The sequence below is a fragment of the Nerophis lumbriciformis genome, linkage group LG09, assembly GCF_033978685.3.
Source record: "Nerophis lumbriciformis linkage group LG09, RoL_Nlum_v2.1, whole genome shotgun sequence".
Lineage (NCBI taxonomy): Eukaryota > Metazoa > Chordata > Actinopteri > Syngnathiformes > Syngnathidae > Nerophis > Nerophis lumbriciformis.
This window is the reverse complement of record NC_084556.2, coordinates 4775001-4795000: the sequence shown is the minus strand read 5'-3', so window position 1 is coordinate 4795000 and position 20000 is coordinate 4775001. Positions and strand designations below refer to the sequence as shown.

The 20000-nt window shown below is 40.3% G+C and overlaps 1 protein-coding gene across 2 annotated transcripts in view; it reads right to left on the bottom strand.

The window, feature by feature from the left end:
• LOC133607797 (F-BAR and double SH3 domains protein 2-like) overlaps window positions 1-20000 on the bottom strand; it is a 59990-nt gene that overhangs the window by 4938 nt on the left and 35052 nt on the right. The window contains exons 11-17 of one of the 2 annotated variants that reach the window (XM_061962760.2): window positions 6214-6330; window positions 5821-5919; window positions 4630-4782; window positions 4409-4546; window positions 1511-1594; window positions 1288-1432; window positions 959-1182 (exon numbers count right to left, since the gene is read on the bottom strand). In XM_061962760.2, coding sequence (XP_061818744.2) covers window positions 959-1182; window positions 1288-1432; window positions 1511-1594; window positions 4409-4546; window positions 4630-4782; window positions 5821-5919; window positions 6214-6330 — 960 coding nt within the window. Of the gene's footprint in view, window positions 1-958; window positions 1183-1248; window positions 1433-1510; window positions 1595-4408; window positions 4547-4629; window positions 4783-5820; window positions 5920-6213; window positions 6331-20000 lie in introns of both variants that reach the window. The other variant, XM_061962759.2, reaches the window with a different exon arrangement.

Sequence of the window (20000 nt, the reverse complement as noted above, 5' to 3'; positions counted from 1 at the left end):
AACTTTATTTATTATTAGAGATGTCCGATAATGGCTTTTTTGCCGATATCCGATATTGTCCAACTCTTAATTACCGATTCCGATATCAACCGATACAGATATATACAGTCGTGGAATTAACACATTATTATGCCTAATTTTGTTGTGATGCCCCGCTGGATGGATTTAACAATGTGACAAGGTTTTTCCAAAATAAATCAACTCAAGTTATGGAGAAAAAAAATGCCAACATGGCACTGCCATATTTATTATTGAAGTCACAAAGTGCATTCCTTTTTTTAACATCCTTCAAAACAGCAGCTTGGAATTTGGGACACGCTCTCCCTGAGAGAGCATGAGGAGGTTGAGGGGGGCGGGGGTTGAGGTGTGTGTGGGGGGGGGGGGGATAGGAGGTAGCGGGGGGTGTATATTGTAGCGTCCCGGAAGAATTAGTGCTGCAAGGGGTTCTGGGTATTTGTTCTGTTGTGTTTATGTTGTGTTACGGTGCGGATGTTCTCCCGAAATTTGTTTGTCATTCTTGTTTGGTGTGGGTTCACAGTGTGGCGCATATTTGTTAACAGTGTTAAAGTTGTTTATACGGACACCCTCAGTGTGACCTGTATGGCTGTTGACCAAGTACGTGTTGCATTCACTTGTGTGTGTGAAAAGCCGTAGATATTATGTGATTGGGCCGGCACGCAAAGGAAGTGCCTTTAAGGTTTATTGGCGCTCTGTACTTCTCCCTACGTCCGTGTATACAGCGGCGTTTTAAAAAGTCATAAATTTTACTTTTTGAAACCGATACCGATAATTTTGAAACCGATACCGACAATTTCCGATATTACATTTTAAAGCATTTATCGTCCGATAATATCGGACTGCCGATATTATCGGACACCCCTATTTATTAATATTACTAAGAACAGTCAAAAATCCTTAATGTGACATGAGTGTTCTGCTGTACTCTGCGTGACCACACCTGAGCGCTGCCCTCTAGCTGTCCGTCTCCGTCCTCGCTGCCGCCGACCAGGTCTTCCACCAGTACGGCGGGGAAGACGCCGACGACGCCGTTGAACTCCCCCTCCCAGAACCCGTCGTCTTCGTGGGTCTCCCGGCTCAGGATGCGGATGATGGCGCCCTCGGGGAAGGAGAGCTCGTCGTCCGTCTGCCCGGCGTAGTCGTACAGAGCCTTGGCGAAGGAGACTGCGACCGGAGGGAGGCAGATCTTGAGTTGAGCGACGGGCGGGTGATTAAGAACGAAGGCCTCACCGCTGGAGTCCCCGTTGATAGAGCCGGTGGGGAGCTCACTTTCGGGTTCCGTGGAGTTGCTGGACGAGTGCGATCGGGCGTCCAGCGCGGCCAAGGACTGCAGCATGCTCAGCAGGCTGTTGGAGGACGGCAGCTGCAGGTACTTCTCCGGGACGTAGCCCACCTGTCCACTCCGGTTCCTGGCCTGCAGGGGAAAACAGGAATAATCTTCACTTGATGAAGAAAAGTCACAGAGGGGTGGAAGCGGATCAAGGGACAGCACCTTCAACCAGTCCTCCATGTCGCCGTCGTCGATCACCTCCAATATTTCCTGCTCCTCGATGGTCAGCTCATCGGGCTGAGATGCCTGAAGACAAAACATCAACGTAACTTTGATTGTGTTCGTTGTGGAAATCCACCACCATTTACCACAAATCTGCGTTTTGCATTTACTATGATCTTTAATCCACAACTGTAATTCCTCAGTTCAGTATTTTTTTTTAAATTGTGTCATCTAAAATCTAAATCCAAATACTATATACCAGTGTTTCTTAACCATAGTGCTGGTTCCCAAAAAATATCTGTTTATCAGCTGTGGTCCATATGGGCCACAGCGGTACTCAGTTGTAATATAATTTTCCATCACTTGTGGCAGTAATGAAAATATCAGACAGAAGAAGTCTGGAGATAAAGTCATAGAAAAGTGCAAAAAATATGACTAAAGTGATGAAGCTGTATTTTCATTTGCACTTTAATTTTACTGACAGTTTATTTAAGAAACGTCCATTTTTTATCATTAAGTTATCCATCCAACCATCCATTTTCTACCGCTTGTCCCTTTTGGGGTGGCGGGGGGCGCTGGAGCCTATCTCAGCTGCATTTGGGCAGAAGGCGGGGTACACCCTGGACAAGTCGCCACCTCAACACAGATAGACAGACAACATTCACACTTACATTCCTATTTCAGCATTGCGTAATTTTATGTAAATGTCTTTTTCATCAGTATTTATGAGTCCTTCTTTTGCAGTATATTTAATTTGTATTCCTTTTTTAATCAGCCTAACCTAAGGCTTGATATTAATCTTTGTGATTAACACATTATTTCATATCATTTGACAAGAGTTATCCTGTTAAACTGTAAGTAAGTTTATAAAAATTAATTATTGAATAAGATGAAAATGAAGAGTAAGATTAGTAATTTAGTGTTAATATTGGAGTGGGCCCCGGGCCCCTCTGTAGAGGAAAAGTTGGACCCCAAGGTCAATAAGGTTAAGAACCCCTGCTATATACTGTACTTACTAGGGGTGCCCAGATGTAACTTTTTCACTTGTGATACCGATATTTGAATATTGGCCGATACAATATTTATCTGATACGAAATCAGCCCAAATCACGCATACTTTCATTATTTTGTAGTGTGGAATGTTAGAGAATGTTTGATCAAGCGAAATTACTCAGAGACCAATGTGAGGTATGAAAAACACTAATCTTATTATAGATTTATGCTTTTGAAGTGGAGAGATAATTTGTTTTTTGGTTACACATAGTGGTCACGATAATTCATTCAAGTTAAGATCATGACGCAGAAAGTTGAATGATGCGGACACGTTTGTTACTGGAAAATTTCTATTACACTTCTGCCTTTGTATTTGTAAGTAATATGCAACTACAATTATTAGATATTTGTATTTGTATTGATAAATATCATGTTCTAGACGGCAATACGGTTCAGCTAAGGACACTTATTACGTATGTCAAGCTTGTGTGCTATTGTGGGCTTAGCTGTTGTGTAGCCGCTAGCTCCTAGTAGTATATACTCTACCAAGTTTACCTTTTGTAAATGACTTGATTAAAATACAAGACCAAACTTGTGTGTTTATTGGAGAACATTTAGATGTCAATTGGCTGTCCAGCTTTGCACAAGTAAAGGGCTGCCTGTATCAGAGCTTATATCAGACATTTTAGATGCAAGCCGATAACATCCGATACTTGCTTTTTTTGCTGACATCGGATTAATATAAGATATCAATATTGTATTGGGACACCACTAATAAATACTAAATTAATATTTTCTTGTGTGTGATTTCTTTCAGTCTTTCTGTTTTTTTATATCAACATAATTGTAAATGACTGGTTTCCACATTTTGTCAAGGTAAATAAATTGCAATTTTATTACAATTATTCTTTAATCGAGGCAGAACTGCCAAAACCCTTTTTTTGTCATAACCATTTCATTTTCAATTACATTGAATATATAATTGTCTTAATTATTTAAATGAGTAAAATAATGTATTTTTTAAATTTAATATCAGTGACATTTAAAAATGTTTTCTAAACAATTACTTCTTCTTTTTTTTTTTAATCATAGAGAGCAGTAGGAGTGTTCAAACCAAGGTGACATTTGCAGCCCACAGAACTAGTTTTGTTGCCCTGCAAGCATTATGTCAACAACAGTAAAAAATTAAGAACCCCTCCCACAAAAAGATGCAATGTAATAAGAAAAAGCTAAAATGTTTGTACTTTATAATACGCTTTTTAACCTAAAACACAAAGTTGTGTCTTGATTATATGTCTGTTTTCAGCATTTTTTTAAATAAAATAAAAAAAACCCAAAACGGACCTTGCTGGTGATGAAACGATTATTATTAAAATGATAAACTATGGTAAAATTTCAAGCAGTTAGTATTACCGTTAACATTTTAATTAATGGGATTGATTACCACTTTAAAAAAGTCATGGTGAAACTGTATTACAAAAAGAAGCAGCCAGTGCGCTTATCGCTAGTTGGTTAAAATATTCCAGTGTCTATAAAATAATTTTTTGAGCACTTTCAACAATAGCTTGATAATAATTATAACTGTGATATGAAATTTTCATATTGTTACATCCCTAGTCCCCACATGCTTTGAATTTTTAATATGCGAGTCTTGGTGGAAAGGTTGGAAGATTTTCTTATTAAAACAAACAAAGAAAGTTAAAATGTTGATATCAACAGTAAACTGAAGGCCTATTTTCTTTGATTTGATACTACTTGGCATATACTGTATACAGTGGATTGGCTTGACCCTTTTTGACACAATATAAAAAATCACAATGGCCACCCTGTGTCCTTCTGATTGCCTTTGGTAAAGAAAAAGTTTGGTCACTTGCTCTACAGACACAAAGAAGAAGGGCAGCTTACCTTGTAGGAGTAGAGCACTTTGCACGTGAGAGGGTAGTTTTTCAACGTGCTGGAGGGGCTGGAGCTACTGTCGTCCAAAACTTCGCCGCTGTCCTCCGTCTCCTCTTCGTCCTCCTCGCGCTCCAGGTCGGCGGTTCCCTTACAAAACGAGAACAGGAACATAAAGCATCACTTCGGAGTATTAAACGTAGGGCGCTAAGCGAGTGGGGGGCCTGTCTTACGGAGAGCGAAGGGTCGTGGGTGCCAAAGTTGTTCCAGCGCTCGTTTTCCAGCTCCTCCATCACCTGGTTCATGGCACTTTTTAGCCATGTTTCCACGGAAACACCCGCCTCCCTCAGCAAGGCCAAACGGGCTTCCGCCTTCGCTTTTACCGTCTGACAAAAAAACCAGCGATAAAAACAAACATTAGTCCTATATCTTGGTATATAGTATTTTTAAATAGCTTATAATAGTTATAATAGTAATCTATTTTTACTAATCTTAATATTTTCTTATTTAAAAAAAATAACATCTTTAAAACTGTATCAACATCTTATGAAATAATTATATAATAAATGACATTAAAAAAATAATTTTAATAGCTATTTTGTATTTATTCAATTCATTTAAAAATAACTCAACAATATTTTAATCATAAATCAATAATAGCAATATTATGATTGACAAAATATCTAAAAAATATATAATTCTGTTAAAGTGTTATACAATGTCTATATTTTATTCTAAAGTCACTTACAATTATTTAAATTAATGATTTAAACAGTACATATTTTTAAATGTACCGGTATCTTGTTTTCGAAACACATAAACGAGTCAGACTTTAAATTATTACAATCATTATTTTAATTAATGAAATATCTGAAATCATTTCTACATATTTTAAAATGACTGAATACCTATTTTTGATGGAATATCATTTAATAATTACATTTGAAAAAAATAAGATTTAAAAAAAAAAAATAAAATATATAAGATAATCATATTATTTCAAATTAACTATTATAAAATAATTATAAATGTCTTCTTTTTTATGTTACATACATAGATTTTTCTAATCACATTTTAGAGTATCGATTTACCCAACTCACATTTAGTTTTTCCTTTCAAAAAAACTGAATTTTGAAATCATAAATCTAGTTATTTTTAATCAAAAGATATAAAATAATTATAAATTATTTAAATGACTATTGAAGTACTATATTTCGAATAAACTTTTATATAATAATTTTAAATGTCTTCTTTTTTGTTGAATACATTTTACTATAATTTTTTAAAGTATTGATTGACCCATAACTCAAACTTCTTTTCTTCCTTTTTTAGAAAAGTGTGATTCCACTTTTCAACCAGGAGGTGGCGTGCTGCGGCCAGGTTAAGTAACAAGGCCTGCTGATCCTCAATCCAACAGGTGTTACCTCTGCCCTCCGTAGACTCTGCCGAGTCACCTCCATCTTGGTGTCGAGCTCTGTCGCGTTGTGCTCCGAGTTCTCCTGAGCGCCGAATTCCTCCAGAACCTGCAAACAGACCACGCATGACAAAAATGACCCACTACTTTTTGTTAAGTGTGAGTCATTTCCTGGTTACTGGAATCACATGGTTTCTGGTGTTGTGGGTGGGGAAAAATTCCCAGATGAGGTCAGGAGTGATTTGATGAGGATGATAAACTGCCATCATGTTCCTCCCAAGTAAATATTATGGGATGCAGGCTACCATTTGGCCTTTGGCGTTATCAGGCTGACCTAAATTGTTTGTCCTATTTTAGCCCTCACCTCGTTGACGTCAATATTAAACATGGCGTAACGCCTCACCCTCTGCGTGTGGATGATGCTCTTGTACTCTCGGGCCACGCGACTGGCCCACTTCCTGGCCTCCTTGTCCAGGCTGTGCTCTTCCGCCGTGCCGCTCTCTCTCAGCAAATGTGTCACCTACACAAAAAAGGACAACACATGCCAAAATGAAGACAAGGAATACAACAATATTTTAAAGTGAAAAGTCTCCAACATAACAAGAGTGCCTTTGCTGTAGGACCTAGTGCAAAGATCATCTATATCAGGTGTTACCAAACTTTTCCATCCATCCATCCATCCATCCATCCATCCATCCATCCATCTTCTTCCGCTTATCCGAGGTCGGGTCGCGGGGGCAGCAGCCTAAGCAGGGAAGCCCAGACTTCCCTCTCCCCAGCCACTTCGTCCAGCTCTTCCTGTGGGACCCCGAGGCGTTCCCAGGCCAGCCGGGAGACATAGTCTTCCCAACGTGTCCTGGGTCTTCCCCGTGGCCTCCTACCGGTCGGACGTGCCCTAAACACCTCCCTAGGGAGGCGTTCGGGTGGCATCCTGACCAGATGCCCGAACCACCTCATCTGGCTCCTCTCGATGTGGAGGAGCAGCGGCTTTACTTTGAGCTCCCCCCGGTTGGCAGAGCTTCTCACCTTATCTCTAAGGGAGAGCCCCGCCACCCGGCGGAGGAAACTCATTTCGGCCGCTTGTACCCGTGATCTTGTCCTTTCGGTCATAACCCAAAGCTCATGACCATAGGTGAGGATGGGAACGTAGATCGACCGGTAAATCGAGAGCTTTGCCTTCCGGCTCAGCTCCTTCTTCACCACAACGGATCGATACAGCGTCCGCATTACTGAAGACGCCGCACCGATCCGCCTGTCGATCTCACGATCCACTCTTCCCTCACTCGTGAACAAGACTCCGAGGTACTTGAACTCCTCCACTTGGGGCAAGATCTCCTCCCCAACCCGGAGATGGCACTCCACCCTTTTCCGAGCAAGAACCATGGACTCGGACTTGGAGGTGCTGATTCTCATCCCAGTCGCTTCACACTCGGCTGCGAACCGATCCAGTGAGAGCTGAAGATCCTGGCCAGATGAAGCCAACAGGACCACATCATCTGCAAAAAGCAGAGACCTAATCCTGCAGCCACCAAACCAGATCCCCTCAACGCCTTGACTGCGCCTAGAAATTCTGTCCATAAAAGTTATGAACAGAATCGGTGACAAAGGGCAGCCTTGGCGGAGTCCAACCCTCACTGGAAACGTGTCCGACTTACTGCCGGCAATGCGGACCAAGCTCTGGCATTGAGCATACAGGGAGCGGACTGCCACAATCAGACAGTCCGATACCCCATACTCTCTGAGCACTCCCCACAGGACTTCCCGAGGGACACGGTCGAATGCCTTCTCCAAGTCCACAAAACACATGTAGACTGGTTGGGCAAACTCCCATGCACCCTCAAGGACCCTGCCGAGAGTATAGAGCTGGTCCACAGTTCCACGACCAGGACGAAAACCACACTGTTCCTCCTGAATCCGAGGTTCGACTATCCGGCGTAGCCTCTTCTCCAGTACACCTGAATAGACCTTACCGGGAAGGCTGAGGAGTGTGATCCCACGATAGTTAGAGCACACCCTCCGGTTCCCCTTCTTAAAGAGAGGAACCACCACGCCGGTCTGCCAATCCAGAGGTACCGCCCCCGATGTCCACGCGATGCTGCAGAGTCTTTTCCAATATATATATATATATATATATATATATATATATATTTCTGTTTTTTTTAACTTTAGGGTTCCCCAGAAGGGTCTTAGTCATAAAAATGTTGAAAATAAATCATACATACAGTATATATATATATATATCTTTTTTTTTTCCAACGCTTATATCTCTACATCAACTTTAGATCCATACAATAACAAAGTTTTATGCCGTTTTTGTTAAAGAAAACCCATTTTTAATGGCAAAAACACTAAATATGCAATATTTTCCCCTACAATGTTAAAAGTGAAATATTTGATGTTAAATAATTGTAACCTTAAATGGGTCAATAATTCAAAACATTGATTTTGATTTGTTATTATTTTTTGAGCAATGACAGTTTAAATAAAATCCCACTAAAATTTTAAGGGAACCAAAAGGGTTTAAGGGTTTAAAAATAAGTCATACATTATTTTTATTGATTTACTTTCAACGCTTAATTCTCTAGATCAACTTAAGATCTATCCATCGATTAGACGTTTTTAATTAAAAAAAAGTTTTTTTATTTGTTTATTTTATGCTGTACTTGTTATAAAAATAATTTTTTTAACACAAAAAATTTAATACTTTCCCCGAAAAATATGTTAAAGCGTAGTATTTGACGTACAGTAATTAGAGTCTTCAATAGGTCAATAATTCACATTTATTTTGATTCACTATTATTTTTTGAGCAATGACAGTTTTAAAGAAAAAAAACAGCTTTGTGTTATTAGAGTCAACATTACAACTTGTTCACATTACATTTCACTTGTATGCCCTTTTATTCCAATTTTTTTTTAAATGTTTTTTTGTAGTGGTATTTTTAGAACGTGCAGCGTGCCGTTAAAAAATTATCTTCGCGCCGCACACCTCTACTCTCTGTATGATTGGAATTATCTGCTGTTTTTTTAGTAATCTACTGCAAAATAAGAAGTGTCTTTCTTTGTTTAAGGAGCTAATAAAACATAATGCTGGTCACTGAATACTCTGCTGTTTTTAGGGACCTTCTGCAAAAACTAAAGTTAAAAGATTTCCTTTCAGCTTTTTAAGGACCGACTGCAACAACACTTGTCAAAGGTGTGCAATATAAAAAAGAAGACATCTGCAATTTTTAAGAAGCTATTGCCAAAAACGCGAGACAAAGATCTTCTATATGACTGGAATGCTCTGTTGTTAAAGGACCTGAAGCAAAAACGCAACTTTCCTTTGTATTAGGAACATCCTGCTGGTTTTAGGAATGTACTGCCAGAAAGGATGCCAAAGATCTTCTACTACAAGAGCGTCTTGCTGTTTTCAAATACCTGCTGCAAAAACCCTAAATAAAATAATTCCATGTTTTTGAACAATCTGTTGTTTTTAGGAATGTACTACCACAAAGATCCTCTATATAGAATTGAAACAACCTGCAGTAAAAAGTCAAAGTCAAAATATCTCCTTTGTAATAGGATCAATCTGCTGTTTTTAGGAATATACCATCAAAAATGCTAGCCAAATATCCTTTACTATAGGATCTATAGGATTTAAAGGCCTCACTCTTAAAAAAAAGCTGACCAGAGATCATTGATAGATCGCTCTGCTGTTTTGAACAACCTGCTGCAAATCCTATAATCAAAGATCCACTATATGACAGGAGCACACTGCCGTTTTTAGGAATGTACTGCCCAAAAAATCTAGCCAAAGAACCTATGCAGGAGAGTTCCACTGTCTTAAAGAACTACTTCAAAAATGTTAGTCAAATATCAACTATATAACAGGAGCACACTGATGTTTTTAAGACTCTACTGCCAAAAAATTGCCAGCCAAAGATCCTGCACTACAGGAGAGTTATGCCATTTTAAAAGACCTACTCCATAACTGCTGGTCAAAGATCCACTATACAACAGGAGTTAAATGCGCTTTTTAGGAATATACAAATTAAAATGCTGGTAAAAGATCCTCTGTACTATCCTGCATACTAAAAACTCAAATGAAAGATCTCCCTTGTTTTCCAACAGTCGGCTGTTTTAGGAATGTACTGCCAAAACACGAGCCAAAGATCCTCCACACAGTAGCGTTCTGCTGTTTTTAAAGACCTACTTAAAAATGTTTGTGAAAGATACTCTATACAACAGGAGCACTCTGCTAATTTTAAGGAACTGCTGCAAAAACTTCAAATAAAAAATCTCTCATGATTTGTAACAGTCTGTTGTTTTTAGGAATATACTGCCAAAACCTCTAGCCAAAGGTCCTACACTATAGAAACGCTGTGCTGTTTTTAAAGACCAACTTCAAAAACGTTGGTTAATGATGATTGATAGAACAGGAATGCTCTGCTGTTTTTAAGGATGGAAGGAATCTACTGCCAAAATATGGTATGAATGGAATGCTTTGCTGTGTTCAAGGACCTGCTGCAAAAACTTGAACGAAAGACCTCCCATGTTTAGTAACAGTTTGCTGTTTTTAGGAATGTACTGCAAAACCGCTAGCCAAAAATACTCTACACAGGCGCATTCTGCTGTTTTTAAAGACCTATTTCAAAAATGTAAGTAAAACGTCTTGTATGCAACAGGAGCACTCTGCTGTTTTTAAAGACCTCTCATGATTTGTAACAGTCTGCTGTTTTTAGGAATATACTGCCAAAACCTCTAGCCAAAGGTCCTACACTATAGAAACGCTGTGCTGTTTTTAAAGACCAACTTCAAAAACGTTGGTTAATGATGATTGATAGAACAGGAATGCTCTGCTGTTTTTAAGGATGGAAGGAATCTACTGCCAAAATATGGTATGAATGGAATGCTTTGCTGCGTTCAAGGACCTGCTGCAAAAACTTGAATGAAAGACCTCCCATGTTTAGTAACGATTTGCTGTTTTTAGGAATGTACTGCAAAAACCGCTAGTCAAAAATCCTCTACACAGGAGCATTCTGCTGTTTTTAAAGAGCTCTCATGATTTGTAACTGTCTGCTGTTTTTAGGAATATACTGCCAAAACCGCTGGTCAAAAGGTCCTCTAATATAGAAGCGCTATGCTGTTTTTAAAGACCAACATCAGAGCACTCTGCTAATTTTAAGAACTGCTGCAAAAACTCCAAATAAAAAACCTCTCATGATTTGTAACGGTCTGTTGTTTTTAGGGATGTACTGCCAAAACCGCTAGCCAAAGGTCCTCTAATATAGAAGCACTATGCTGTTTTTAAAGACCAACTGCAAAAACACTGGTTAAAGATCACTGATAGAACAGGAATGTTCTGCTGTTTTTAAGGATGGAAGGAATCTACTGCCAAAAATGCGATATGATTGGAATGCTATGTTGTTTTCAAGGACCTGCTGCAAAATCTCAAATGAAAGATCTCCCATGTTTTGTAACAGTCTACTGATTTTAGGAATGTACTGCCAAAACCGCTAGCCAAAGATCCTCTACACAGGAGCGTTTTGCTGTTGTTAAAGACCTACTTCAAAAATGTAAGTAAAAAGTATTGTATGTGACAGGAGCACTCTGCTGTTTTTAAAGACCTGTTGCAAAAACTCCAAGTAAAAGATCACTCATGATTTGTGAAAAATTGTGACAGTCTGCTGTTTTTAGGAATGTACAGCCAAAAACGCTAGCCAAAGGTCCTCTACTATAGGAGCGCTCTGCTGTTTTTAAAAAGCTACTTCAAATATACAAGTGAAAGATCCTGTTTAAAGACCTAATTTATAAACACTAGTCAAGCATGCACCTGGGGATAGGTTGATTGGCAACACTAAATTGGCCCTAGTGTGTGAATGTTGTCTGTCTATCTGTGTTGGCCCTGCGATGAGGTGGCGACTTGTCCAGGGTGTACACCGCCTTCCGCCCGAATGCAGCTGAGATAGGCTCCAGCACCCCCCGCTTCCCCAAAAGGGAGAAGCGGTAGAAAATGGATGGATGGACGGATAGTCAAAGATCCTCTATATGTGCACTGCTGCTTTTTTTCTACAATCTACTGCAAATCACTAGTCAAAAGTCCTCTATATGAAATTGCAGTTATTTTTTTTATTTATTTAGCCAGGTACAAATCCCATTGAGATCAAAGATCTCTTTTCCAAGGGAGACCTGGCCAAGAGGGCAGCAGCAAGGTTACCCACTCAGTGGCCTAGTGGTTAGAGTGTCCGTCCTGAGATCGGTAGGTTGGGAGTTCAAATCCCGGCCGAGTCATACCAAAGACTATAAAAATGGGACCCATTACCTCCCTGCTTGGCACTCAGCATCAAGGGTTGGAATTGGGGGTTAAATCACCAAAATGATTCCCGGGCGCAGCCACCGCTGCTGCCCACTGCTCCCCTCACCTCCCAGGGGGTGATCAAGGGTGATGGGTCAAATGCAGAGAATAATTTCGCCACACCTAGTGTGTGTGTGACAATCATTGGTACTTTAACTTTAACTTTAACTTTACATTAAAAACAGTAAACGATACATAAAACATCACATTTACAACATTAAAACTTGCTCACATAGCACATGTGCATACAGACACGGTCGACTGCAGTCCTTTCACAGAAGCTTTAAACTCATTCAATGTAACAAGTGTTTGAAGTTTAATATTCGATTGTAGGTTATTCCAAGCCTTCGCTGCTGAAAACCTAAATGCTTTCTTGCCCCATTTGTAAGGACTGACTGCAGAAAAGATGCTAGTCGCTAACAAGTTCCAAACTGGAGTCGTATTTGTGGGCCGGACAAGGGATCAAGTCTTTGACTGGCTGCCTGCATCTCTATTTGACTTCCTGACATTCTTTGTGGCCCACAAAGGTCTTGTGCCAGGACGGACGAGAGACAAGAAGAAGAGCGCGTTAGCCGTGCAGGAACACATTCCTTCCAGAAAGATGATGTCAGTGTGATGGAAACAGCGGCTCTTAATTGCCCAATGAAAGCATGCGAAGCAGCTGTCTTTGCAGTGATTGAGCAAATTTTTTTTAAGAGCAACAAGTTCTTGTAGGGTTTTTGGGGGGGGGGGACAAAACCTGCATTAAGATGTTTCCACATGACAGCATCAGTGTGTGTCGAGAGGGGCGGGGAAGGTCAGTGCACTGCGATGAGGCCCACTCACAATGGCTCCTTTTCACACATGGCCTGTTCACAGGGGCCGGCCTACGTCCTGCCCCTCCCTCACGCTTTGCTTTTTGGGCTCCGTCCCCTTTACCGGATCCCTCCGTCTGGCCAAAGCGGCGCGAGGGGAGGGGATGCGAGGGCGGGGTTTTTGTGTGCCCGCCGTTAATGTTTTCTTTAGGAACAGGCTGCCGCTTGTTTGACGTCCAATGAAAACAACGCCACCGTTTGCAGTTTGAACAAATTGTCCAGTGTGGACGAGCGCCGCGGAGAGCTGGTGAAGACACGCGCGCGTGTGCGTGCATGTATATGAAATATAAATACAGGGAGAGGATAAAAAAGAAAAAAAAAAAAAAAAGGCAATCAGTGGTTGTGTAAGAGGACAGCTCTATGAGACCTACTTAATATAGTGGCAGCACTACGTGTGATGCAAAGGTCATTCAGCTTTTTATAACTACAGTATTGTTGGCTCTGTGACAGACTTTGATAAAGACCACAAGTGGGACTGAGTGATGTAATGTAGTCATGCTGCAACACAACACACAAGTCACATTTAAAGGAACAAATACAACTGAGCACTTGAAATAAACACATCTTTTTGCACTTGAGTGATCGTAAAACATGCAATATTGACCTTTTTTCTGGTCTCAGAGGTCCCATACTAGTGTATTAGAAGTGTGTGATCTAAAATCCAACCCCAATACTGAAATTTAGACCATTTAAAAGTGCTCTTGCCCTATTGTGGGATCTGAGCAGAGTATGTCGTTGTGGCTTGTGCAGCCCTTTGAGACACTTGTGATTAAGGGCTGTATAAATAAACTTTGATTGATTGATTTTAGTAAGCCTGACTGTGAACACGTCGGTTTGTGTTTGTAGCTTTAAAGGGGAACTGCACTTTTTTGGGAATAATGTCTATCGTTCACAATCATTATGAAAGACATGATGACGGATGTATTTTTTTTTAATGCATTCCAACTCCTAAATAAACATAAATAAAAGTCTGCTTACAACAGAGCCAATAGGAGGTCCTCTATTCTGCACATACAAACCCCGTTTCCATATGAGTTGGGAAATTGTGTTAGATGTAAAGATAAACGGAATACAATGATTTGCAAATCATTTTCAACCCATATTCAGTTGAATATGCTACAAAGACAACATATTTGATGTTCAAACTGATAAACCTTTTTTTTTTGTGCAAATAATCATTAACTTTAGAATTTGATGCCAGCTACACGTGACAAAGAAGTTGGGAAAGGTGGCAATAAATACTGATAAAGTTGAGGAATGCTCATCAAACACTTATTTGGAACATCCCACAGGTGAACATGCAAATTGGGAACAGGTGGGTGCCATGATTGGGTATTAAAGTAGATTCCATGAAATGCTCAGTCATTCACAAACAAGGATGGGGCGAGGGTCACCACTTTGTCAACAAATGCGTGAGCAAATTGTTGAACAGTTTAAGAAAAACCTTTGTCAACCAGCAATTGCAAGGAATTTAGGGATTTCACCATCTACGGTCCGTAATATCATCAAAGGGTTCAGAGAATCTGGAGAAATCACTGCACGTAAGCAGCTAAGCCCGTGACCTTTGATCCCTCAGGCTGTACTGCATCAACAAGCGACATTGGTGTGTAAAGGATATCACCACATGGGCTCAGGACCACTTCAGAAACCCACTGTTAGTAACTACAGTTGGTCGCTACATCTGTAAGTGCAAGTTAAAACTCTCCTATGCAAGGCAAAAACCGTTTATCAACAACACCCAGAAACGCCGTCGGCTTCGCTGGGCCTGAGCTCATCTAAGATGGACTGATACAAAGTGGAAAAGTGTTCTGTGGTCTGAGGAGTCCACATTTCAAATTGTTTTTGGAAACTGTGGACGTCGTGTCCTCCGGACCAAAGAGGAAAAAAAACATCTGGATTGTTATAGGCGCAAAGTTGAAAAGCCAGCATCTGTGATGGTATGGGGGTGTATTAGTGTCCAAGACATGGGTAACTTACACATCTGTGAAGGCACCATTAATGCTGAAAGGTACATACAGGTTTTGGAGCAACATATGTTGCCATCCAAGCAACGTTACCATGGACGCCCCTGCTTATTTCAGCAAGACAATGCCAAGCCACGTGTTACATCAACGTGGCTTCATAGTAAAAGAGTGCGGGTACTAGACTGGCCTGCCTGTAGTCCAGACCTGTCTCCCATTGAAAATGTTTGGCGCATTATGAAGCCTAAAATACCACAACGGAGACCCCCGGACTGTTGAACAACTTAAGCTGTACATCAAGCAAGAATGAGAAAGAATTCCACCTGAGAAGCTTAAAAAATGTGTCTCCTCAGTTTCCAAACGTTTACTGAGTGTTGTTAAAAGGAAAGGCCATGTAACACAGTGGTGAACATGCCCTTTCCCAACTACTTTGGCACGTGTTGCAGCCATGAAATTCTAAGTTAATTATTATTTGCAAAAAAAAAAAGTTGATGAGTTTGAACATCAAATATCTTGTCTTTGTAGTGCATTCAATTGAATATGGGTTGAAAAGGATTTGCAAATCATTGTATTCCGTTTATATTTACATCTAACACAATTTCCCAAATCATATGGAAACGGGGTTTGTACATCCCAATGAATAACATCCAAAAACCGCCGACAATATTCCATTTACATTTCGTGACTAAGTGATATTGTTATTATAAGCGCTAACGCAGACACGAGCTTGTGTGCCAATATTGACATGATCGAGTGGTAAGCTGCTGCCTAGCTTCCTTGAGTGTGGGAATTTACTGTAGATCATAAATAATGACTCTCACCCAGATAGAAGAAGGATGAGGACGTATTTCGACAAGTTGGGACACTTCGATAGGAAATTTAGACGCGGAAAATGGCGAGAACGACACAAAAAGATGAGTCATTCTTCATCTAAATGTGACTATAACAAGATTATAACAAGACTATAACAGTCGGCATACTAATGACATTGTACAGTAAGTAATGTTTTATTATGTTTGTTGGCTCTCATGAAGTCTGCAGTGAGTTTTAACCATTATGTAGTGGGGGAAAAAAAGCAAACGTCTTGTAGCATTTTTTAAATTAACGCACCGAAAATGCTTAAAATGAGCGAAATTAGTAAATTTTAAATGTTATTATAAATGTGCCTTTTACTACATTACATACACTATACTGCCAAAAGTATTTAGCCATCCAAATGATCAGAATCAGGTGTAAAATCAAGCACTTAGGCATGGAAACTGTTTCTACAAACATTTGTGAAAGAATGGGCCGTTCTCAGGAGCTCAGTGATTTCCAGCGTGGAACTGTCATAGGATGCCACCTGTGCAACAAATCCAGTCGTGAAATTTCCGCGCTCCTAAATATTCCGAAGTCAACTGTCGGCTTTATTATAAGAAAATGGAAGAGTTTGGGAACAACAGCAACTCAGCCACGAAGTGGTAGGCCACGTAAACTGACAGAGAGGGGTCAGCGGATACTGAAGCGCATAGTGCAAAGTGGTCGCCGACTTTCTGCACAGTCAGTTGCTACAGAGCTTCAAACTTCATGTGACCTTCCAATTAGCCCACGTACAGTGCGCAGAGAGCTTCATGGAATGGGTTTCCATGGCCGAGCAGCTGCATCTAAGCCATACATCACCAAGTCCAATGCAAAGCGTCAGATCCAGTGATGTAAAGCACGTCGCCACTGGACTCTAGAGCAGTAGAGACGTGTTCTCTAGAGTGATGAATCATGCTTTTGCATCTGGCAATCTGATGGACCAGTCTAGGTTTGGAGGTTGCCAGGAGAACAGTACATTTCGGACTGCCTTGTGCCGAGTGTGAAATTTGGTGGAAGAGGAATTATGGTGTGGGGTTGTTTTTCAGGAGTTGGACTTGGCCCCTTAGTTCCAGTGAAAGGAACTTTAAATGATAACACAACATTTTGGACAATTCCATGCTCCCAACCTTGTGGGAACAGCATACCTGCCAACTTTTGAAATCAGAAAAACCTAGTAGCCAGGGTCCAAGGGCCGCAGGCCCCGGTAGGTCCAGGACAAAGTCCTGGTGGGGGGTTCCTTCGCCCCCCGACGCAAAATGATTGATTGCATTCAGACAGGTTAAAATGTTGCTAAAACCATCACTTTTCTATCAGTCACAGTGACTTTTCAAAACAAAAATATTACAGCAAAAATCATATGGGTTGATTGACATGTTTATTCTGTAAGCTAACTTCAATAGTTTGAAATTATTTTGACAGTTAATGCCAGTTATCCTGTCAACCTTTCACAAGACTTCAATTTGTTAATTGAAAGTATAAACAGTATAAACACTTTTTACAGTAAACAAATGGTAAAACAGTACTAAACAATTCCATAAAAAAAAAAATTGGTGTCATTATTAACTTTCTGTCCAAGCTTGTATAATCTATTGCCTTGTTCAATTGTAAAAAATATTCTGTGCCTAAAATTCACATTTCTATCACAATTATCATACTGTAAACATGGTAAGCTAACTTCATTAAAATTAATAGTCCTGTCAATAGCATGGAATTACAATTCAAATGTAGTTTTTTTGTAAGCCTTTCAAAAGAATTCAAAATATGAAAAATTCATGAAAATTAATTTAAGCCATCAGACACTTGAAAAGTGGCACATCACATCTCTAATGTAATCATTTTAACTTTTCAACAGAAATAGCACTGCAAAAATATTAAGGACATACTTCTGTATTTTGGTAGTTATGCTGTCAACCTTTAACAAGATTTCTTCAACTTGGACTTGAAAGCATAAATAGTATAAACACTTTTGACAGTATAACAGTACTAAACAATTCCAATAGATAACATTGGTGTCATTACCTTTTTGTTTGCTCAATTATTGCCTAAATAAAACTTCGGCATTTATCACATCCAAAGAATCTGTTTGGGCGACGAAAAACGTTGAAAGTTTTCCACTTGTATCGCTAACAACGGCATTAGACTTGTGTTTTTTTGTCCCAACGTGGTCTTTTACATCGCTAATTCCTCCGTGTCCGATCGAAAAATCTTGTCTGCACAAGGTGCAATTCGCGTAGCTTTCACCCTTTTTGGAACGGATAATTATTCCCGGGTAGGCTTTTGAATATTCTTCACGGAATGACTGCAGTTTTCTTTTCGGTTTAAGACTCGTATGCGATTTTTCTCCGGCTGATTCCATGATCGTTCGCTCGTTTGGAAACAATGGCAACTGGTCCCTCGTGCTTGGCAGCGGTGCTATAAATAGCCTCGCGCATGTGTAACAGGTACGTTAGCTATTATAGTAGACGTTCTCAATATTTGGGCTAATCAGAAGTCTAGATTACGACTCGGAGAGAGTAGGACAGACACAATTAAATGCTTTAAATTATACTGGTGTTATTTAAATATGTACAGTGCAACAAATAGTGGACATACATTGATAGGAATGGCCATTCAAAACAAAAGAAAAAAACAGCAAGGGTTCAGGTAATTCATAACAGGTAGTATCAAAAGTTCTTAAAAAGGTCATATGAGACTGATCGCAGTCCATATGCGCATTCAGAGTTCATACAGCCACACGGTTTGGGGTTGTGGATATGGTAGTTTGTAGTGAGAGTTCAGTTTATGGGCAGGGTGTGTATGAGGTAGTGCAAAGGGCCGCAGAGCAATGAGGTGCGAGGCAAGGGGTTCGGCTATAAGCCGCCTACCGGCCCGACCAGAACAGGTGGAGATCCTTGGGCTCAGGCTCGAGGCCTATCTACAGCTCGCCATCCAAGACTTAGGGACCTGGCCTGCGTAAGCACAGGACCCGAAGTTCAATCAATGTGCGCACATAAACATCAACATTAAGTCATCTATCGTTCGACCTTCAATAAATAAGTTACACTTGTTATTATCATTATTAGCTATAATACTGCTAACATTAACAATCACATGCATGTATAAAATAAACACGACAGTACACAGTGTTGTCACTATGACGGGAGTAACATTAACTAACAGTGACGTCACTATGACGGGTGTATTCGCACACCAGTGGCAGTATTCATTCATTGTCTTTACCATAGCATAAAAAGTGCAAATGGCCTTAAAACGCCACAACATTCAGTTACCATATGTAAATACTCAAAATAAAGACTCGACATAAATATAAATTCAATCGGACATTGGAGGAAACGGGATTAAAACCCGATGCTAACCGCCCATAGGAAATACATGGGTACGGCTAGTCGCTACTATTAGCAAACAGATTCACTTACCAACTCGGCTTAATATCTTATCATCAACACACTCTCTCGTCGCAACACGTCCCTGATGTTCGGCACCTACAAGTTTACAATTAGTTCTAAAATGTTGGACGGTTGTTTTTACAATATGCAAGCGAACGACAACTTTAAAACATACCGGCTTCATATGTCCCCAGGCTTAGCCACCGCACCTGACAGCCATTTCGGAATGCTGGATTTTATAGAGCGTGATTGGCTGCAGCGGGTCACGTGAGCGCGTGTGTTAAACTCGCGAGATTAAACGTGGAAACGGCGCAGATAATATGAGGATATGTCATGAGACGAAATATGGCTTATTTCCCACCCGTGTTACACATGGCATTCGGAATGGCTCGATAGGAAGTTACGGGAAGCAGTGTCGATTGTCATTGTTGTTACGCGATTTCGTGAATAAAACTTTAAAAAAAAAATTTTTTTTAATTAATGAAAAACCGTATTTTTTATCACTGCAACCGTAACCCGGAATAGGTTGATGAAAACCGTACTAATTACGGGAAAACCGGAGTAGTTGGCAGGTATGGAACAGTTTGGAGCAGGCCCCTTCCTCCTCCAACATGACTGTGCACCAGTCCACAAAGCAAGGTCCATAAAGACATGGATGACAGAGTCTGGTGTGGATGAACTTGACTGGTCTGCACAGAGTCCTGACCTGAACCCGATAGAACATATTTGGGATGAATTAGAAAGGAGACAGAGTCAGGCCTTCTCGACCAACATCAGTGTGTGACCTCAACAATGCGCTTTTGGAAGAATGGTTG